Source organism: Nymphaea colorata, chromosome 6 (assembly GCF_008831285.2).
Source record: "Nymphaea colorata isolate Beijing-Zhang1983 chromosome 6, ASM883128v2, whole genome shotgun sequence".
In the NCBI taxonomy this organism is placed as follows: domain Eukaryota; kingdom Viridiplantae; phylum Streptophyta; class Magnoliopsida; order Nymphaeales; family Nymphaeaceae; genus Nymphaea; species Nymphaea colorata.
Genome location: NC_045143.1, coordinates 12,091,400 through 12,114,483, shown reverse-complemented (window position 1 = coordinate 12,114,483; position 23,084 = coordinate 12,091,400). Strand labels below are relative to the sequence as shown.

General features: G+C 37.1%; 2 protein-coding genes across 2 annotated transcripts; both read left to right on the top strand.

Moving 5' to 3' along the window:
• Positions 1 to 801: 801 nt before the first annotated feature.
• LOC116256231 (protein EARLY FLOWERING 5) lies at positions 802 to 9,853 on the top strand. Its single transcript, XM_031632526.2, is given in 10 exon segments — positions 802 to 1,000; positions 2,689 to 2,782; positions 4,743 to 4,828; positions 6,468 to 6,517; positions 6,620 to 6,686; positions 6,801 to 6,855; positions 6,858 to 6,881; positions 6,981 to 7,390; positions 8,267 to 8,773; positions 9,388 to 9,853. Coding segments are annotated over 10 exon segments (1,593 nt in total). The 5' UTR covers positions 802 to 919; the 3' UTR covers positions 9,607 to 9,853.
• Positions 9,854 to 20,347: 10,494 nt separating this feature from the next.
• On the top strand, positions 20,348 to 22,443 carry LOC116255570 (pentatricopeptide repeat-containing protein At1g01970). The gene is made up of 2 exons (XM_031631438.2): positions 20,348 to 21,019; positions 21,529 to 22,443. Exons 1-2 carry the CDS (start codon positions 20,579 to 20,581, stop codon positions 22,309 to 22,311), a joined length of 1,224 nt encoding a protein of 407 aa, XP_031487298.1. The 5' UTR covers positions 20,348 to 20,578; the 3' UTR covers positions 22,312 to 22,443.
• The last annotated feature ends 641 nt before the right edge of the window (positions 22,444 to 23,084 follow it).

Genomic DNA, 23,084 nt, shown 5'->3' with positions numbered 1-23,084 from the left:
TTGTTTTCTTCCTTGAGGGGCATTTTGGCCTCTTAAAAATACAATGATATTTTTATCTTTTCAACTCAATGTCCATATCTAATTTGCTTAAAGTTAGTTGCTCAAACGATTCCCATCAAATCTAGTATGAGAGTGTCTAGTAGCTATGAGTTTTTCTATATGTGTATGTGTGTGTAAATTGAAATTATCTTAGAATTGGTAGATCTAATTAGAGGGAAAATACAGCTTTTATATAAAAATATTTCTTAAAGAGTTGTTTGGTTGTTTCATAAATCTGACACAAATTAATGAATACCTAGTTTTAGTATTTCATAAATTTTCTTAAGATAGATTCATGGTATACTAGCATGTATTAACTGCCAAAATATAGCTCATTTCAAGAGGTCACCTGTACACATAACGTTTGAAAGAAGAAGGCATACTTTTCTCATTGTGTTTACAGGCCTAGTTTTTTCCAACAATTATCAAAGAAAGACTATCTTCTAAAGCCAGCTTGGGCGATAGTATTCCATCTTTTATTCATATTAGTCAGCTAAAATTTGAACTATTTTAAGAGAAAATGAATAAACATTTCGGAAAGGATAATGTGGAAAAAATGCAAATTTTTCATGTTGTCATGAATTCTCATAAGCGTGAGATAAAAATGGTTCCCTAGATGGAAAAGTGGCTTATTTTTTAGATTGTACGGGTTGGATTTGAGTATCGACTTCTCTTGTCGACCCAGACATGGTTAGGAACCGGAATGCGAAGCCCACGAGCCCCGAAGGGCCGCCCACTACATAATAAGAAATGCTGCGTGAGGTTATCCCTCGAACGGTATATTCTGTTCAAGCCTGAACCCAAAAGAAGGGGAAGAAAGAAGAAGAAGAAGAAGAAGAAGAAGGGGAAGGAGAAGAGGACGACGCCACGACTATTAGCCATGAAGACGACGAAGGGAGGGAAGGTCATGAATCCTACCGATGCGTACCGGAAGGAGCTTCGGAGGAAAGAATTGAAGAGGGTACTGCTTCTTCTCATTTCTTTCTTCTTATTGCATTTGTTCCCTGAGTGCCAATCCCGCTTCCTTGATCGGTCTCCTTTTTCTTAATCCTTTTTGTTCGCTTCTCTCCACTTCCGATATGGGCGATTGGCCAACTTGTTGTTTGTTGGTTACCTTTTGATGGCTCTAGGGTTTGTTGGCACTATAAGTCTTCCGTTGATATATGGAAAATGAATGTGTTGTTTGGCAGTTTTATCTGCTTTCTTCATGATTTTGAACGACTTTTGTAGTCATAGACTCATCATCGATGGAATCAGTCTGTGTGAATTGCTGGTGTTGGATCCAATCTATTGTATTTTTGAATTGGTACGTTATTGATGGTGTCAAATGAAATTGGCATTCGAATCACAAATTCGTAGTTTGGATGCGGGCACGAGGTCAAATGGTCTGTTCTCCAAATGGAGGAAACAAAAGCAGCGACTATCTTTTTCTCGGGCACTTCCATCTAGCTGCGTCTGAAGCATTATGTTACTGTCTTAACTAGTTGTGCTTTGACGTTGGTGACTGAGGAAACTATCTGGCCTACTTGTTGCCCTCTCTCCTTGATCAACTATGGGAATCTGATTCTGTATATCGAGAAACCGTTACAAAAAGAATGGCAGCTATTGGATATATAATGTGTCCACTGGAACTGCAATGCTTTAAGCTGGTTTTTATAGTGTTAGCTTGAGGAATAGTAGGCCGCTGCGTTCGTGAGCCTTTTTGTTGACAAATTTGTGGTCGTACATTTTCTTTTTGGGAATCGGTTTGCTCAGTTCTTGGTGGACCTTAACCAAAATAAAGATTCGACATACCTCCTTTTCCCTTTTGTGTACTAGTTATAGCGCTCATGACAATCATCTGAAGGTCATTTACTCGAGTGATTAACCTTGTAATGATGGTGATATGTTACCGTGATTCTCTTCCGGGATCATCTTTTCAACAATTTTTTATTTAAAAATCCTGTAGGGAATCCTGATTGTATTACGTCTACATTTCACAGCACTGTTTCTTTACAATCCCAAGCATTTTCATGTCAAGCTTTATTCAATTCCTTTCAACCTTATGTCAATGTGGTGAGAGTTTTATTCCCTTCGAGAAAAAGGCAGGGGTAAACCTTAAGTACGAGTTCTGTGGTTACATAGCATTTTCTTGTTACTAAGTTCTTAGTACTCATTGTCAATGTAGCTGAGTTTTGCTTCATAGTTACATATCAGAAAAGAAAAATAAGTATAAATCATTGCATAAGTATTCTTACAGGACCTTTTGGGCTGGCGGTGAAGATAGACTTGCCTTATGTTTTAGTACTTCAAAAATATTGCAATTTGGTTGACCTAGGTTGTTCTGTTTGAAATGCTATTGTGTACAAGTGCTAGGATGAACTTATGCTTATTGATCGGCATCTAGAGAATTAGGATCTGACAAATTCTTGTTTCTTTTGGAGGAAATACTTCTCCTGGTGTCGATTCAATGACCATCAATCATGTTTTCTGGAGATAACGAGAGAAGTCATGTGCATGAGTTTGCTGCATGTCTAATTTTTTAGATCCTCTGGTTTGGAGTTTTTTTATTACATCCAAGTGCTTTATTTGTTTTTCTTTTCCATACAGTTTTTTACATTGTTTTGTTTATGACTTTATGTGCTGACTTCTTTTTTTTGATAAGTGCAGAATAAGAAGGAACGGAAAAAAGTGCGTGAGGTTGGCATACTTAAGAAGGACCCTGAGACCATAAAAGAGCAAATTGAGAAGCTAGAAATGATGAGTGAGTGCTTATTCCCTTATACTATTTATTGTCTCCTGGTTCTTCCCTTATACTGTTTCTTATCTCCTGTGGGCTTGTATATCGATTTTGCTATTCTGGTAAGTGTGCATCACATTGTGAACATGTTCTTCGTTTAAAAAATTCTTGTTGACTTAGTTTTTATGACCTGCTACTGAAATTATTCATTTTGAGGAGCATAATGTTTATCATTGTACAGCTGCAGCCTTCTAATAATTTTATGGTTTTTGGGGTAATTGATATCCCTAATGTTTAATAAGCCAGCATTCTACCCTACCTCGGTAATGCATGCATGCATAAGCATTTGATGGGGTTCACAATTGACATGCCTACCTTTTACCTGTTTAATTGGATTTTAATTAAGAACTGAAACTTCGAGCATTGTGAAACCAACGGTACCAGTGCAATGGATGTTGCTCATGGATATAAGTTCGATTTTTCTCATTAGCAGATGATAGACTCTTTAAACTTGAAAAAAAGTGGGATCCATAAATTTTCTTTGTTTAATCCAACTATTGCAAATGAAACTTGACATGCTTGAGTTTGTAGTTGAATTTATAAAATGCTTACAGCATATATAGTCATGTATATCTTTTATATGTTTAAACTTTAAAAGAATAATGTTCGTATCACTAAATCCAGCGAATTTATCCACTAAATATGACAATTTTTCAGAATATTGCCAGAAATAAAATGCCACATTATCTTCTCATGATGTTTCTGATACTTTCTGGGGATTCTCAAGGAAGTTGTAAGAAATCCTTTTTCATATTTTTAAGCATATGTTTTTTTTTTCTATGATTTAAAATGTTTAACTTTTATCTACTTGGTTTTATGTATATTTTCGCAAAAAAAAGTACTATGAATATCATGACATTTTTACTTTTTTAATATTTTTCAAGTTTTAAAATTTCCGAGATTTTGCCAATATTTTCCTTTAAATACCACGTCTTCAGACAACCTTTCTGAGAAATTTCCAATAATGAAGTCCCTAACTGTACTATATAGTATTTAAGTGGATTATGAAGTTTTTCTAGTGAACAATGATCATCTTGATTTCCATTCTACGATACAAAATAAAGCTCGTACAACTACATGATTTCTCCAATCCATTCTTTTTCCATGGTGTAGATGCCTTCAAAAGAGCTCCAGTCTGTCTCACATTCAATTGCATTATGGAACCTAGATGAGAGCATTTGCCAAATGAATTCGCATTCATAGATGCCTTCACAAAGGTAGATTTTACATAGTAACAGAGATTAGATTTGTGCAACAGTATGCTATTTCATATAATAATTGTCAATCGCATATAAGTACTTATGTTTATATATGTCCTTTAAGCAAATATGCATAGTTGCATCTGCTTATGTAATTGGATCATGCTTCCTCTTTCGTTCCTTATCCTGGATTTATAGATCCACTTGGAATGGATAATTTTGTGTATTTACATTGAGATTATTTCTAGCGTTTATGTAGTTTTTTCGCACGTCCTCCTCTATGTTTAATCCAGGAAATTTGATTGCAGGTTTGAAGCAATAAGTTGCATCATGACCATCTTGTTGAGATTGGTGATACTGCCAATATTTTTCAATTCATGTAGATACAGCCATCTTCTGAAATCTTTTAAAATTCTTTAGAATAAATCGTCTCTATCATATCTTTGTGGTCTCATATATTCAGACACACATATTTTTTCTTGAAAACTTTAATGTGAAACATGTTTTAGTAATGTTTTTTGCATGCATCACCAAGATAATTAAGAACAGAGAATTATTAATCTGTTATGTAATATTTCTCCTCCACTTCTGCCTTCCTCTTCCTCGTCTTATGATCATCTCATTTTTCAATTGTTCTTCTACTTGGTGTGCATACATAACATCAGTTGATTGTTGAAGCATTGTCACTACCAGTCTTAATATGCAAAGGTTGTTGGTCATTCCAGAGGCTGACGGAGCACTTGACAAGGCAAGAAAGCACAAGAAAAGACAACTTGAAGATACTCTCAAGCTTGTTATGAAAAAGAGAAAGGTCAGCCAGAACTTTTTTTCTTTTTTGATTAATTCAATTATTCCTTCCCTATTCGTTGCATGTGTATCTTTTTTTTCCGTTTGGTTTTACAACTGTAGGACCTTTTGTATTGTGAGTTTGTGCAGAATGCAGATAGCATCGTAGGTGAGAACTCTTTCCCCCTTTTGGGGTTAGTTGCTATATTGCAGTTTTGGGCTATTGATGTTTTTCATTTCTAGTGGATCTTACTTTGTTGGTGTGTTTTTTACCATAACAAGAGAGACTTAAAATGCTTTGCTGGTGCCTACCTATTCTATTATGAGGTTGGAAGCGTTGGAAGGTGTGACTCTTGTTCCAGAACACAATTGGGCCTAGTTTTGTGTATGGTGTGTTCATGTCATGTTGAGGTGTATTTTTTTTTTTGTAGGTCTCTGCAGGAAAGCCACATCTGTTCTGGTTGAACATGTTCACCTTTGCTTATTTACATGAGCATCTCAACTCTTCATCCCAAGCCATCTAAGAGTGTCCTACAGGCACTTAAAAAAGTGTCTTTGACTTGGCTTTTGAAGTCCAAGCCACTCATAATGAGTTGACCAAAATGACAGGACAGCTGAGGATGTCATTTACCTGGTACTTCATTTCCAAGGCACTTAGAATGTGTTAGCCTTCATGCTAACAAGCAGCTCATGCACACTAACTCTCGGTGAAAGCCCAACTTTCACTTAGAAACAGGGAGATTTCATTCTGTATTAGGGTTTTAATCCTTGCTCAGCTTTATACATGCAATAAGTGGGGTGGGTTAGACTCTCTAATTACGTCCCCCCGATCTGTGTACTGGGTCCATTTACTGACCCACTAACTGGACTCCCTACGACTTAGTAACCTCAAACTGACTCAACTAAAGCAAATGATGCAATGGACTTTTCTTTTCCAAGCCACTTGCAAGTGACGTGACACCAAATCTAAGACACTAAGATATCCTAACCAAACCCATCATATCTAAAGATGTCCTAAGCTTTGCATGTCCAAGCCACTTTCAAGTGACATAATGCCAAAATAACTCCAAAATCAAACACATGGAGAGACACACACACATACACATAAAACACACGCACACACACACTCAATCACACAGAGAGAGAGAGAGAGAGAGAGTGATGTCATTGACTTTGGACATCTGCATGCACATGTATATATGTGTATATATGTATGTAGGATTCATGTTTGTACATAGGCATATTTGTACACAAGCAAGCTTATCCAGAGTCCCAGACATGTAATTCTGCAAAGGAAACTTGAGCTTTCCTCCAACTGATAACTTACTGCTTAGTATTTGAACTCATCGTGTTGCTTTTGTTGATTGTTTGTGTTCTTAACATCTGTTAGCCTAAAATCTAGTATATCATTAAGTTATTCTTACCTTTCTCAAATTGTTTATTTAGTTTTTGTCTGCCTTACTGATGTTGCAAAGTAGTGAAAATTTGTGTGCCATTCTCTTAGAAAGTAGTAAATAATTTTTTCTATTTCTTTCTAAGCTTGATTAAACTGCTTTATGTTCACATATGGCTTGCACATCTGGAAGTTTTGTGTGCAACGTTTTTTTGGTTTTCTTGTCCCATGATTTTTACTCTTGATTGTATGTTGGCCTCAATTTTAACAGGAGTATGAAGAAAAAATGCGTGACAAAGGGGAGGCACCAGTTATGTTCAGGTAGGCTACCATTAAGTGTAGGTTGACTCTTTTGGTTTTTCAACTCTTCTTTTGTATTCTTTTCTCTGTGTTTTATAACTAATAGTTTCATCACTTTGCCAGTCACTTAGGTCTCCCTCGGAGGCGAGCATCCGCTGAAGAGGAAAGGGCAACTCATCCAAAGCCAGAGGTGTGTTTTTTTATTCCAATGTGCCTTTTGGTCATATTTGTTCATACTTTGTAGTCATACTACTCTCTCTATGTGTGTGTGTATATATATGTATGTATTGATTTTTGTTTGCAGGACTCTGTCTATTACCACCCAACTCTTAACCCCACTGGTGCTCCACCACCTGGAAAGCCCCAATGTATAAATCATCAATAGGTACATTCCATTTTTTCGAGCCTTTCATTATTGTTATTATTATTATTTTGTTACCAATATGGTGATGTTATTGTTTTTTTTTCCTCTTTCTCATTGCAGGTCCAAGGATCCCCTTGTCAGGGGCAAGTACATCAGCATCGACATCAAATTCTAACTTGGAAGATCCAGATTTGGAGGTTCCACCTGTTCCACCCCCGCCACCACCTCCATTTTCAAATCCTAGTGAAGCAGTTCCTACTGAAGATGCTTCTCTTCCTGCTTCATTGCCTTTACCTCCACCTCCCCCAGTTCCACCAAAGCCAGGCGGTGATGCAGGTCCAGCATTGCCTCCACCACCACCTCCACCACCAGGGCCCCCACCCAAAGAGCCGCTTCCTGTTCGTACCATGCTACCTCCACCTCCACCACCTAGGCCTGCACAGCCACCTCCTCCAGGAACTGTTGAAAGCATCAGGGAGAAAGATCAAATGGCCCTATCAGATGGCCAAAGTGAGAATGAGCCTGATCGGGTGAGTACCTTCCCTGTTTTTTGCTCAGCTACACATGCTTTTGTATGGTATATATCACATCTTCGTCTGTGATAACTTCATTTTTATTTTCCTTGTTTTACCCACTCCTTTTCATATTTGTTTTAAATTTTTTATACTATTCCTTTGATGAACTTTCCCTTATTATTTTCAATACAACAGTTTTCAGGTATTCTCTAGGAGATGAATTCTCTATTAATCTCCTGACAACAATATGTGGGTGCTCCTTTTTATATCACTCAAAGCTTTTATTTCCCCTTGTTTTATTTTATGGATTTTCAAATATTTGTTTTCCTAGTTACTGATATTGCAGTACTACTTCTAAGTGGCAAATTTCTGTTCTTACAAAATGTGTTATTTTTGAAAAAAAAAAAGCAAGAAAATGAAATGCCGTTTAAAACTTTAAAAAAACGTGAAAAACGGGTCACTTTCTTTCCATTTTTTCATTTTTTTTAATGCCAAACAGTTTTCTTTTTATTTTCTATTTTTTATTTGTTGCAAATCTACTTATCTTTTGATGTTTGTGTCATTATTTTCTCACTTATTATATTTTTCCCTATTTTTAGTTTTTTAATTTAAAAAAAAATACCTTTTTTTTTTGCCTTTTTTCAAGCCTGTTGTATTATACCCAAGAAAAACCTCGCCGTTTAAAACTCCGATAACGTTATTTGTGGCTATGCTTACAACTATGAAAAGAACCTGTTTTTGTTGCAAACCCTCTCTCTTGGCTGTTTGCTGGGAAAATGTTGATTTTATTATTCATTTGCATGAAGTGCATAAAATTTCAATGTGAAGCATTCATTGGGTTCCAGAACGTATTGTTGTATTGTTCAACTCATAGTGGTTTCTTTGTTGCAGGCTGTAGCCATACTTCCACCCCCTCCACCTCCTCCACCACCTGGATTGCCACCCACACTCACAAAGCTCCAATCTGGAAGTACAAATTCTGGTCCTGAAACCAACGTTAGTGGAGTGAAAGATGCTTCTAGGAAGCTTCCACCACCACCTCCACCACATCCTCTACCCCATCCCATGCAAGCTGATGTTTTGCCACCTGGCGTATCTCGCTTCCCTCCACCTCCTCCACCAACGGAGTTGCGGCCGACGCTGCCTTCTTCTCTAGCTATTCGACCTGTGGTTCCTGGAATGATGCCACCTGGGCCACCACCTCCTTTTGGCCAGATGCCTTATGCTCCACCCACTATGTTGAGACCACCACTTATGGTTCCAGGACCACCTCCTCTTCATGAAGACGATCATTCTGCTGTCAAATCTGTTCCTCAGAAACCATCTTACGTTAAATCTGCAGTGTCCACTGTTGTGAAGAGGCCTCTTGCACAACATACTCCTGAACTAACAGCCATGGTAAGGTTGCCTATCGCGTATTTGCATGCTTAGTCGTTGATTATTTTGGGTTTAGAGGAGGTTATTTGTATGCTGTTGTGGTTATGCCATTTTCTGCTATACTGATCGACTTTGTGTTCTACAAAACAGTATCCAAATTGTTGCACCTCTCTCTCTCTCTCTCTCTCTCTCTCTCTCTCTCTCTCTCTCTCTGCGCATGTGCATGTTGGTTTTGCACTAATGCACGTGCAACAAGCATTTGTATGGTGCTGATACATGCATGCATCTGTGCTTCATGTATGCATGCATCTGTCACTGCTTATCTCTGATGTTCCTAAAAAGGAAAACTTCATGCATCTGTCTGCAGCATTCTGAGAGGAAACAAAGGTCCACAAGTCCCTTTAAGTAATATCTTAGTTTGTGAAGTTCGTTTTCTGATGGTGCCTAGCATGATCCAGCAAAAAGTACATGCTATCATCCTTGTTTGAAAATTTATGTGTTTTACATCTTTGATAAAGACATTTTGTGGTATTAATGTTTCCATTGTTAATCACTTTCTATTCTCTGGACAAACATTTGGAATACAAAACCCATATATAGATTTATGTAATCCAGATTTGTTGGAAAATCAACAGGTTCCAGCTTCTGTCAGAGTGAGGAGGGAGAGCGTCCAGAAGCCTAAACCAAAAGGTACGAGTGTTTCAGCGACCCCAAGCCCATTGTTGGCACCAACAAAGGCGGAGTCGTCCATCCAAGTCCAATCCAGCAAAGCTGGGCCCAAAGTGCAGAGCATTGATGATTCTTACATGGCATTCCTAGAAGACATGAAGGCACTGGGCGCACTTGACAGTTAGGTACTTCAAGTGAGACAAGTACGTGCCATAATCTTTTCACTTTAGAGGGTACCCGTGGAATTTGGTTGGTAGCCTCGTGCTTACCTTTGCAAAGGTGGTTCAAACCTGCCCAGGCATTTTGTATCCAGGGTAAAGGATGTTGTTACTGGTATATTCTTCATTTAGCGATTTAGATTTATGAATTCCACTGCAGAAGTGTCTGATGAGAAATATTAAAGGCAGGAACTGGTAAATAATTTTAGGATAATCATTCTCCATCTGCTAACTGTCATCCATCTACTAACTATAGCTAATGATTTCTCTGTTGGTGGTCACATTTTCCTGTAGTAGACTTGGACTAGGGTTTTTTTTTTTAATGATGATCTCCACAAGTATCTCATAAAGTAACATAAAACAAATATTTATCTGGCTAAGCGTGGTAACGAGGTGGTGACGATGATAGATGGTGTCTGTTGGGCTGCAAACGGGCAAAGTGTGTTCAAGGCAACGCAAAATTTTCTGGCTGGTCCTATTTAATACATTTGATATATGAAATTGGTTATCAGTTTCATACTGGTCAACTCAAGTTTGGATTAAGACTTGTAAATTTTTCAGCGTGCTAAATTATGAAAACCATTATTTCATGCAGTACTCAAATGATCTCCTTCACCGGGCGGGCCAAAGCAACGGGGATGCTTCTTCTTTATGGCGAAGGTTACTCGATGAGGTTTTTTCATGTATGGATGCAGAGCTGGTGACTTGAATTCACTTTTATCTATTCTCTTAATCTCTATTAGGGTGTGTTTGATAGCTGTGGATTTCAGATCCAACGTCAGAGATATGCCACCAATTTTGAAATCTGTGGATTTCAGATCCACTGAGGACCTGAAATCGATCACAAATCCGTAGATTTCAAGTCGGAGGGGTCCTGGTGGGTTTGAACCTATCCTGTGAATATCAGCTCCGTGGGAGAGGTTACGGCGGGAAGGGAAGAGATGCACCATAACTCCTGCCAGTAACCACTGACCTGTCTGAGGGATCTCTCTCTCTCTCTTTTGTCACCTCTCGATGAATGGCTTGCTGGAAAAAAAAAAAAAAAGGAAACCCTTAGCCGTGGGTTCAAAATTGAAAACTTTTACTCTGGCTGAGGTTTTGAACCCTTTTTATTTTGCTGTCAGAATTAGAGAGATTCAAACCCTTCTTTTTTCGGTTCACACACACGCATATGGATAGATAGAGAAGTCCAGCCATTCATGTGACATGAAAAAGACATCAAAAATGACATTTTTAATGGTTCGATTTTAAAAACCTTGGATCTAAGATTCAAGGATCCAAAATCAACTCTCGGATCCAATATTTGAGGGCATCAAACACAACCTGAATGACGTTGATTGGTTTGTTGGCGACTCCTCCTTTAAATATCATTTTCCAGAACCTTTTTTTATTGTAAGGCAGGGGTGCTGGTCCTGGACCCTTTGTGGTGAAAGGCCCAATCGTCCTTCCTTGACCTAATCCTTCTCTGCAGTGAAGATAAACGCATGGGGCCACAGGGCTGCAGACAAGCCGAGTAAAGATCTATATAATAGGCTTGAGCTCAACCTGACGATACAACGTTGAGCTTGAGCTCGATTAGTTTAACTTGTTTTTGTTAACTTAATCTGTCTCGTTTGTTTTAATTTGCTTAATTGGTTAACTTGCTGAACTGGTTTCTTTTAACTATTTCAATTATAAACAACCATCTAACAGAAAATCCAAAGAAAAAATGCACATATTATGCATCCAAACAAAGATTTTTTGTAGTCAGTGAACTGGTTTTTGTGACTTGGTTAAGGGCTACGATCACAGCATTCCATGTGATCCACCTGAGTGCCTTGTCCTCCTGCCAGCTCACAAAAAGGGAAATGTGATAGATAGTGCAACCAGTCTGGCTGTGTGGCATGTATTAACCACGTGCTCGGTTTGACTGTGGAAAGTGTAATCCAATAGCATGATGAGTATATATATAAGAGTGTGAGTGTGTTAGACACTTAGAGAGTGTATTCTCCTCGCATATGATGGCCTGGATTTATTAAATTTTATTTGAAATTCATGTTCTAGTTGTGTAATCCATACTAAAAAAAAATTATTTGAAATGTACGTTCTACTCGTATGATCCATACTAAAGAACATGAGAATTTTGGATATACTCTTGTCATTTATGAACCACCAAAAAGGAATTAGATACGAATTATGAAAGATCTGTTTGTTGAACCATGCTTGACCCACATGAACTTAATATTTTCTCTGCATGATCCAGATTTACGAACGCTTTGGTCTTCAACTATGTAAAATTTGAACCACGTCAATCAAGTGAGTTGCGTGTGCAAAACTCAATTTCAGAGGTCACACAGATTTCTTTGATAATCACATTAAAAAGTTACACCTTTCAAGAACCTGCAATAGTTGTCTTTCATTTTTACATTATTTTATGGATAACACCACTTTGGTCCTTGAAAATGAGTCATTTTAGAAAAACTGAGATGTTAAAATGTGCCAAGTTTCTTTTTTATGCCCGAAATGACAACGAAGCCGCCGGTTCGCTTTTACACAAACAGCATGATGGAGAGGGACATAGGAGAAGAGAAGAGGGCCAGAATGGAAACTGAGAGGTTAGGCTCTGAAACCACTCTTAACTAAAGGGGGGAAGAGATTGATGATTTCTACAAACGCGAAGGGTGGCGGTGGCCTTTTATAGGCATTGGATTTTAAACAAACTTCCATTTGAAAAAGGAATAGTAATCCTTTTCGACGAAGTAAAAGCGTAAAAGACAAAAGAAATAGATTTCCTCTAACAGAAAACGGTTACATTATTACAAAGAAGAAAGAACGTGTTCTATTGAACCCAAAGTCAAAATTGATACAATACTTAATAATGTATGCCACACTACAACAATGATAGCCACAGTGATTGCTACAGTAACAATATCTTTTGTTTTTTCAAAAGTTGAAACCGTTCGACATTTTACTGCCTAGCTTTTGACACGTGTAGACTCTTCAGGTAACTTGCCTCAGAGGTAACCCAAAGTTTATCATATGGGGTATTTGTAGGGTAAATTTTTGTACCAAAAAATTTACAATTGTAAAATTCATATTTTACTTAGAGAGTTTTTTCAAGGTAGATTTTGATGCGATGAGCTAAAACGCGCATCCATATTTGACTTGGTGGATTTTACCAAATAGAAGTTTGTCACACACCTCCTCAAACACATGATACTTGAATGTTACATGGAAAGTACTGTACCCATGAAAATTTTAACCAAAACTTACAAGGTCAAGTCTTACCAATCTTGACAAACGTTAGGCTACAGGTTTAAGGACTCAACAGTTTCGTCCTTACTTTTCTAGTTGTCCATGGCATTGTTTATGTTGGTCGTGTCTTCTTCTTCATATGCATAGTCATCATCCACATCATCTTCACAATCTTATACTTTAAGAATTGTTTTGATGCGTTGAGTATCACCTGATTGTATGGCTTTCTACTGTGCTGGTATCTAATAAAAGTGTTCACATATTCCTAGATTAATCTAAATATTGATTTGGTAGGGGATACAAAAATTTGCAGAAAACCTATGGCTGGAAATATGGATTCTAGTATAATGAATCTTTGTGACAAGAGGATGTGTTATGTTCCAACTGGCATTTGGCTCTTTGGCTATGGTATAAGATCTCCACTGTTTGAGCTCTGTGTAGGTATTTGTATTGGTAAAGGCTCCTTCAAGGTGGTCTATTGGTATTGTAGTCTATATAGGAAATACTCCATTAAAAATCTTGATTAAAAGTTTCTATCTAGCTTCATAGGGATATTCGTAGGACGAATGAACAGCTTTGATGTCAATATTAACAAATACATATGATTCTACCCAGTTAACTCTGAACAGATTTCTTACGAGCCAATTGACAATTGAATTCTAGCTCCTTTGTATGTTCTTATTTTATAACTCTAATCCTCCTCAAAAGCTATGAACTAATAACTGCTTTGGAGAAAATTTTATCCCTTGTATTTCTTGATCTCGCCAAAGCTTGAGGTTCAAACTAGCTTGGACGATAGAAAATCCTTTCTCACATTCACAGAAGGACTTGATGTTGTGGTGAACATTATGGCATTTTGTTAAACAAAAACCTAAGCTTGGTCGTCTAAGAACTAAACTACTCACTATTGTTCTAAGTAGGTCTTGCATGTTGATATGCTCTCTCCTTTTATCTTTTAAGACCATGTTGTAGATCTTGTCTTTCACTATTTGTGAGTTATGGGGGAAAGTGAAACTCTTTTCTAGCAGTTTTTCCACTTCTTCTTCTACATATTCCCTTAAAACTTTAACTTCTTCTTTTAATCTGTCTTTTTTTTCTTTCATCTCTATCTGTTCCGTTTTTCTCCAAATAATTTCTGCTTTGAGGTTCCTTTCAAGGGTAAGATAGGCATTGAGGCTATGTGATTTGAGAGAAACTGGTTCTATAGATATGTTTGGGAATGGTTTACATTGGATATGTCTATTCTTAATGTTTAAATAGGTTGTCATAAGTGAAAGGATTTTGGCAAAAGTGAGACTTCTCGTGTGTTGTCATAGGTTATCTAATAAAATGTGATCTTCAAAATCTAGGATGAGGCCAAGAGATGTATGGAAGATGAGGTTTGAGTGGGGAGGAATATGCATAATCCTAGGTCTGGGTCTATCAACTATGTTTGGCTTGAAGAGGCTATGGTTCATGCAAAGTAAAGTATGTTAGGAAAAACAATACATTCTACTTTGACTACCATGGTTAATTGCTACTTACGAGTAAACATAAAGCTATCATATATGATACTTTTCTTTCTCTAATGACAAGTTTTTATATTGTTGCTCCCACAATAATAGGGCCACATTTCTACTTATCTTAGCTTTCATCAGTTGATTAATCAACTGATGGAGCTTGAGCTCTGAGCTCTCTCATAGTGGTAACCATTTACTGCATCCTCAATACAATATCCACTAAATTATCACTAACTTGTCTTATTTTTACGGAAATAAGAAGATCTATATCTTATAGTAGTCCTCTAGACTGTTCTAAAAATCTTAGTATTTCATTTAACCTTCTAATTTATTATTCATACATGAATATGTCCCTAGTCATCTTTTAAAAACCTACTTAATATATTAGCTAAACGGTTATCTTCTCCCTTGATGTGCTCAAATTTTACTCTTTAATCCTGATTTATTAGGATGTCTTTAAAAACCATCCAATGTCTCTGACTAATTCTTTTAGAGTTTTATTTTTATAGAACTTTAATATAGCATCACAATTTGTCCTTACCAAAATTTTTTTTCTATTATGTATAAATAATTGAAAACTATTTAATCCATATATGACTGCTAGGATTTCTTGATCTATACTACTAGTGAGGCTTTTACTTTATACTTGCGACTACTATGCTCGTAAATAGCTTCTCTTGTTTTTTATGTGCATTTATTAGGTTTTCTTTTTTAAAATAGCTTCCCATCCATCGAAATGTCCATCTATTTCTACTATTAAGTAATCTGAATCTAAGGGGAAATACATTTTAGGTAGATGCTTATAGCTTCCTTAATTTTTTCTATTTGCTTCATATCTTCTATGTTAATATTTTTTACTCTTATTTGGCCTAGTTTATTGTATAAAGGTCTTAACATTTTTCCTAAGTCTTTAATAAATGGTCTAGTATATTTACAGTCCTAAAAATTGCTATAAGCATGCAATGTCATGGATTTCAAATTCTATATATTGTAATTTTATCTTACCATCACTAAGTGCTACACCTAGATATTCTATATTTTTATGAAAGAATTGTATCTTTGGCTACTAATGATTATTATGTTTCATATAATTAGCCTAAAATTATTTTTAAATGACTTATATGTTTTAATTTTGTGTTATTATGTACCAATATATCATCTATGTAGACACAAACAAATTCTTTATATTTTTCAAATCCTATGGAGTATTTGTCAAACCAAAAGGCATAACTAGTCACTCAAAACTTTCTATGGAGCAAGTAGAAACAGTCCATTGTATACTATCTTCATGCATTCTTATTTGCCAGAATCCAGAATTACAATCAAACTTACTAAATACTTTACTATGTCATACATTGTTAATTAATTTAGTCTTGTCAGAGATATCATATGAGTCATCTATAGTATTATAGATAAGTCTTCTATAATCTATTACCATTTGTGACTTACCTCTAACTTATTCACTATGTTTATTTACTATAAAGTTGGACTCCTATGAGGACTTATGGCTTTTCTTATGACTTTTAATTTTAAAATATCGTTAACATGCATTTCGAAATCTTTGATGTTATCATTTGTGTTGCTCTTGTCTTTTTATTAGAAATAGTAAACCCTGGATCCTTTTATCTCTAATTCACACTACACTTTATTTTGATCTTAGTGTTTCATAGGAATCTCTCTTATAATTTCTTCCTTTTCTAGTATCTGAATTAAATCATCTAGTTTTGTGCAATCAGTTTCTAGTTTACTGTATATTTTTTTGTACCCTTATCAAACTATTTTCTAAACTAACTCTAAATCTTCTTTTTTCTTTGCAAGCAGCGAGGATCTCATATTGACAACCTTCCGTCGTATTCCTACTATGTTTACACTCTTTTGCTATGGCTTTGCAAAATTCGCTAACATTTTTTTAGATTTGCTTTGGATCTAGATCGCCTTTATATATGTGGTCTCCTATTTTCTTTTCAGCATAGGCTGGAGATGGTTCAATAGTGCATGGGAAATCTTCCTATGGTTATCGAAGTCTCATGACCAAGGTACTTGGTTAGTATGGATGAAATAAAGGCTAGACCTAGTAATTACACATCCAGAGGTGTTTTCTAATATAAAGTTTAACCCTATAATACATTTAGTACTACCATGTAGCTTCATAAGTGAATGAATATTTTAGGTCCCGGTTGATAGCTATTATGTTCTAATTCTGAAGTTTTAAAGGTTATCTTATACTTACATATTTATTCAGTATGCTTCTATAGTGACCCGTCCTTTTTTTTTTTTTTGCTAGCACTTAGTAGGTGGGATCTAGCTGCCTATGATACTTTGGAGGTCCAAGTGCTTTATCCAATACTAAAATACTACATCTTGTATCCGTTAATACTTCTACTTCTAATACCTAATCATCTATCTTAAGTATACAGAAAGATCCAATGTAAACCATTCCCTGACATTTCTGTAGAAAGAATCTCTCTCAAACCATAGGGCCTCCATGCCTTTCTTACACTTGAAAGGAACCTCAAAACTGCACAGCAAAAAATTATGTGGTGAATGGAAAAAGAAGTGAAGTAGCTGGGAGAGAAAAGAGAATTTTTTTTCCCACAACTTATAATAGTAAAAGACAAGATCTATAGCGTGATCTTAAAAGAAAGAAAGAAAGAGCAGACTAATATGCAAGGCTTACTGAGAATAATCGTGAGTAGTCCCGTTCTTTGATGATCAGGCTTAGGTTTTTGTTTAACAAAGTACCATAATATTCACCACAATAATAATTCCTTATGCAAATGTGAGAAAGAATTTTCTAGTATACAAGCCAGTTTGAAACTTAAGCTCTGGCGTGATCAAGAAATACAAAGGATAAAACTTTCTCCAAACTAAAATACTGCTATAAGCAGAGGGAAAAGGGTTTTCCATGAGATGGGAAATTATTAAAAAAAGGGGGAGTGCATATATGTTTGAAACATTTCCCAAGTGATGTTTTACATCTTTGAGCCCGCATTGACCCTTTGATTGAATCACAATGAAAATCTAATTACACTACATATTTAGTTCTGCCGCTATTTGCATACAGACTTAAAGGTTAGCACTGTGAAGCCCTAACAAGTTTCTAAGAAATTGGCTGCATGGAAGGGGAGGCAATTATTGTTTATGAGAAAAGTTTGTTTGGTAAAGCATATAATACACCAGTTCGTAAGCTAATGGTCTATGATTCTCAAGTTCCCCAAGTGCATGGTAGCATTCAATGGAAGGGAATTCTGCAGGCTTTTGTGGGCGATCCTGAAAATTGAAGAAGATGTCATTTATTTGGCTGGTCAATATAGTGTGGTCCAGTTGAGAAGGGAGAGTGGGCTTGAAGTCATTGTTCCTCCTAAGTAAAGTCCATCTGATCTTTATGCTGATGCTAGTGACAAGAACTGGTCCGAACTGGTGAAAGCAAATATTTGAGAAATTGAAGCCTATGGGCCTGCAAAACTTCATCTACCATGTTTTGTTTCTACTGAAGTATCAGTTGGGCTAGGGAAGTGGTTGCTCATTAGATATCTTGAAAACTGGGGAATGGAAATAGTATTTGAATTTTGATTGATAGCTGGGGTTGGGTGATATTGGCTTTTTTAACAGACTCTAATTACTCTTTGCAAATTGCAAGGAAGCAGTTTAAAAAAAATGGCTGTTCAACAAGCTGTAAATACTCTCAAAATAGCTGCAAAAGGAAGGGCACCACCCCGATGCACCATAAAGCAGCCATAGACCTTGAGGGGATGAGGGGAAAGAGGAGGGGGGGGAGGGGGGGGTTTCAGCCTTCACTTAGGCCTACTCTCTATTTTCATTGGCACTGGTCATTGATACTGGAAAAATGGTTTAGTTTAGGTCACAGTTCATGATCTGAACGAGTCACACATACACCCTAGTACATGTTCCTCTACGCTGAGGGCATCCTCGAAGAGCAGGAGATTTGAATGAAGAAGTTTTGGTAGATCTTGATGGTTATCTCATGCGGCAGGAACAGTGTCTTTAAGTAATAAAGAAGATAAATTAATGTGGGGTCTAGTGGAAGCAAAGATTCTAAGGCGAGAAGATATATATGAAAAAATCAGGCTGAGAAGAGTGAATGACATCTGGAAATTAAGCTAGAATATGGAAGAGTGATGCTAGGAGGGTAAATTGATGATGTTTCACAGATGAGAATCTTTCGGTGTCAGCCTGGCAAATAAATGTTTGTTGTGTAATGAGAAGGAAGAATCTGTTCATCATTTAATAGTGAACTGCAATTTTGCCTCTCAAACATGGAAATGGCTTACCAATCAATTCGGTTTGGCTTGGACTCGATTTAATTCAGTTAAGGGTAAGAGGTTTAAATGTGTATGGGCAAGAAGATGTTGGCGTGCAGCTTTCCCAATGACCATATGGAACATTTGCTGAGAAATGCGATCTTGCATGATCTTAGAGTTAGAATCATATGGGATATTGAAGGGAGCATATGGGATGATGTGATGAAGATTAGCTGCAATGTTTTCTGAACCAGAAAAGCTCAAAAAGAGCTGGCTTTGTGGACGTGAATACGCGAGGCCTGGTCGTCCTTTGGGATTTATGATCTGGTGGTGCAATCATCATTACGGATGAGATTCAAAGGGTTGCGGTCATTGTGAGAGATAACAATGAACGTGATATTTACCATGCAGTAAGAGTTGCAGAGATATCCCTGGAATGGGATGAAGAAGATTTTATGGGGGAAGTGGTTAGTAAAATAATTACCTAGTGGGAGGCCCTTACAAATGGAGGAAAAGATTGAAGAAATGGGTATTTCTGCAGAAAAATGGGAGAGGAAGAGGAAGTCTGCTGGAATGTGGAAACAAAGTCAATATAGTTTAGTTGCAACCGTTCAGTAGAAGCCATGAGCCTATGCTTCTCCGCAAATAATGTAAGTTCTTATAGCGTTAAGGGATCCTTGGGCCATTTGGGAACAGTAATATTACGCTATAAGGGATCCTTGGGCCGTTTGGGAATAGTAAAATTGTCGTAACGTTATTGTCTCATGCATGTAACAGAAAAATCGGTAAGATTCATTAGACACTTTCAAAAGTGTTTTCATTTTTTAAGGCAAATGCATGAAACAGTTACACATTGTTACTGCTCCCAAAAAATCCCTAGAAACCCAATTGGCCTAATTGCTGTTGCCTTTTGGTGGTCCGCTTGAGCACAGTGTTTCTTTTGAAGTTTTTGATTCTTTGCAATAACAAGGGATAAATCTCCCAACACTCTTGCATCCGAAAATGCATCTGAATTATGCACCTTCAGTTAGAAAGTAGCACCCATTACTTAACCCTAAGTGAAGTTCATCGTAATTAAGTTGGGTAATGATATAAAATAACTAAAATACTAACAAAATAAATAATATTGAATATTTATCAGGTTGCCTTAATCCTTTTAATTAGCGCACTATACTCAATGATATTAACTTTTTTAAAAAATATTCATATCGGTTAATTTTTTATATTGATATTTACAGTAATTAGGTTAATCTTTTTAGAAACTTGCGAAAGAGGAAACCTACGTGTACTCACAAAATTGACCATATTTCTCATGTCTTTTAGAGGACAAAATGATAGCCGTGGACTAATGAAATAATTGACTTGAGTTAAATAAACTCCTGAATCATTTTAGTTAACAACAGAAAAAGCTTAGTCGCGTTTTAATAATATGAAAATGTGCACTTTTTCTATTCTCTCCGACTCACCAAACATTTTATATGAAAATTTCTCAGAAAAGAAAAACTTATTCCAATGACATTGTTCTCCCCCAAGGCTTTATTAAAGCACGAGGCAACATTATTTTGTTTTTTAGAGTGTCCAAATTTGTGGACATTTTTTTTATAAATGCTATTTTTCATTCAAGAGTAGACAAAACGGCAGCATCAAGTTTTCATAGTCATGGGATTTGTAATCATGTGATGAGCAAGGAAACTCTGTAAATAATTACAGTAATCCAGTCTGAATTATGTACAGTGGATCGTGTCCGGGTTTGCGAACAACCGTCTGAAAGGTCTTTTGAAGCCACTATCCGGCGCCTTACTGAATCCCGCGCCCGAAAGATGTTATACTTATATCTCCCAATCTGGCAGGACAGCGAGGCTCCCACAGAGGGAAGAAGGGAAGAGTGAGAGAATCTGTAACGCCGTTTATCGGGCCTCTCATGGTCGGCATCGGCAATTCCTAATGTTGTCTATCTACTTGTCGCCCGCCATAATCGCGCCATGGCAGCAAAATCATCGTCAAACCGAGACGGTGGCGAAAATGTCTAGAAAGAAGGCGATTCTCTGCTTCACCAACAACCCAGAAACCCAAGTAGTGGGTGCCCTCATCAAACAGGGGGAGGTAAAAGCTCGTGAAGATGCTGTTTCCGGCAAGAAGCTCATGTGGGTCGATAGGCCGACGGCAACTACCGACGCCCAGAGGAAGGCCATCTCGGAGTTCCCGGAGAAAATGACCAACCGCTGCCGAGCCGTCCTCAGAAACATCATCTGCCTCTCGGACTCCGAGGAAGACGACCCATCTGACTTGTTGGTTTGGTGGGTTCGCGTAACGAAGCCCAAAAGAGCTGAGTGGCTGTTGGCTATCAAGTATCTGCAGAAGCTGCAACATCCCTTGGTGTTTAAGGTATGGTTATCAAAGTCGATTTAGTTGATGAACGAATTTATTTCAGGTTGATTCAGGCATGTTTATCGAACCTTAGATTGGTTCATGAATGGCTTTAGTTCAGATTGACTCAGGAATGGCTGCCGAAGTTCCGATTGGTTTAAGGTTATCAGAGACCTATCACCCAGGAAGCAGAGGCATGTAATTTTAGATCTTAAGCGGAGAAACATTTAGGAAAGATGAACATTTAAGTTCATAAACTTTCATGGTTTCCGTTTCAGTGTTTGCCGTCCTTGTTATGTAATCAAAAGGTAGAGCATATATGCAAGTCTTTTGGATAAAGTGAAATTTTCCATCTTCTTTCAACAGGAGGTGAAAGATCAATCACGTGTTGGAATTTTTTGGCAAATGTGCTCCAATTGCTTCAAGATGATCATTGATTTTTTGTTTCTTTTTTTCATCCTTTCATGAATTGTTAAAACATCTAAGACGTTGTTGTTGATCCAAATTTTTGCTGCAACTGCAATCAGGTAACGGAGTTTGCCCTTCTAGAAGAATCATTTGAAGCAAATATTCGTGACTACACCAGGTTAATTGATGCTTATTCTGAGGCCAATCTTCTGAAACAAGCTGAAGTCACGTTTGATACCATGAAAAGAAGAGGGTTTCAGTGTGATTCAGTTGTATTAACAGTGTTGATTCACATGTACAGCAAGGCAGGGTGTCTTGACCGTGCCAAAGAGGCATTTGATGAGATACGGTTGCAAAACTTGCCATTAGATAAACGAGCTTGTGGGGCCATGATCATGGCATACATTAGAGCAGGAAAGGCTGAACTTGGAGAGAGCCTCTTGAGAGAAATGGAATCTCTTGAGATATTTCCTGGAAAAGAAATCTACAAAGCTCTGTTAAGATCCTATTCCAGAGATGGTGATTCTGGTGGTGCTCAAAGAGTGTTTGATGCTATTCAATTTGCAGGTATAGTTCCTGATATTAGACTTTGTGCACTCCTGCTCAATTCCTACTGTGTTTCTGGCCAAATTGACAAAGCTAATCTTGTCTTGAAAAATTTGAAGAAAATAGGCCTTAAGCCGAACGATGTTTGTATTTCTGTTTTATTGAATGCTTATGAAAAAGAAAATGATCTTCATAAGGCACTAGCCTTCCTGGCTGAGCTTGAGAATGATGGAATTAAGGTGGGGCCTCAGCCAATGGCTACTTTAGTTGCATGGTTCAGTCGGCTGGGTGTTTTGAAGGAAGTTCAACATATGTTACAAGAAATTGGTAATAGCCAAGTTTTGTGTACAAGTTAGTGGAACTGCTATGGAATTATGTAAGAGATGTTACCTACTATTGTCGGGTGTTGGTGAGTGGAAGGTTCTTGAAATTTTAGTCGAATCTTGAAACTGAAGATATTAGATAATTAAAGGAAACCTGTTTCATGATCTAGTTGCCTAACTTGTGCCGCTGCTGTGAACTGTAAGAGAGGTGTTCCTCGAGCAGATCTGCATCGGTTTGTAACTTCTTAACGCCGCTGTTTTGGTTTGCTTGGCATCAGAATGCTACAATATGTCCTTTACATTCTGTTTGGATGGAGGGAATGGGAAGGAAAGGGATGACTATAGAACTTTTTTGGATAAAAAGGGAAAGAGCAACTCTTTTCCTTTCCTTCCCAATCCCTTCAAATTTGGAGGGATTGGATTTACATTGAGTTATCATTTCCTTTCTCTTCCTCTCATTTCCTTTCTTTTGCAACCAAACATGTTTTTTCATTTTGGTAAACAGTAAATTGGCTTGTATACATCCTAGGCATACCTGATTCAACATTTCAGTAAAGAACTTATTAGAAGACCGTAAGTGCCATGAGACTCATATGCTTCTCCCAATTCCTTTTCTCAAGGAGGCTCCTTGTAAATGTATTCTTTGTAAAAAGTTGTACTTCCCAAATCACTAATAAAGTCCCAATGCGCTCAAATGAACGAGGCAATCATGATCCTAACTCACACTTCGTCATTAAACATTGCCAAAGTAAAGTGTATAAAAGTGATTGAAATGCATGTTCAACATTCAGATATGGAAGTGGGTG

Excerpts from the sequence above, each read along its gene's own strand:
- LOC116255570 (XM_031631438.2), top strand. The coding sequence starts at position 20,579 with ATGTTGTCTATCTACTTGTCGCCCGCCATAATCGCGCCATGGCAGCAA. Across the intron at positions 21,020-21,528 it reads AACATCCCTTGGTGTTTAAG|GTAACGGAGTTTGCCCTTCT; the intron begins GTATGGTTATCA and ends AACTGCAATCAG.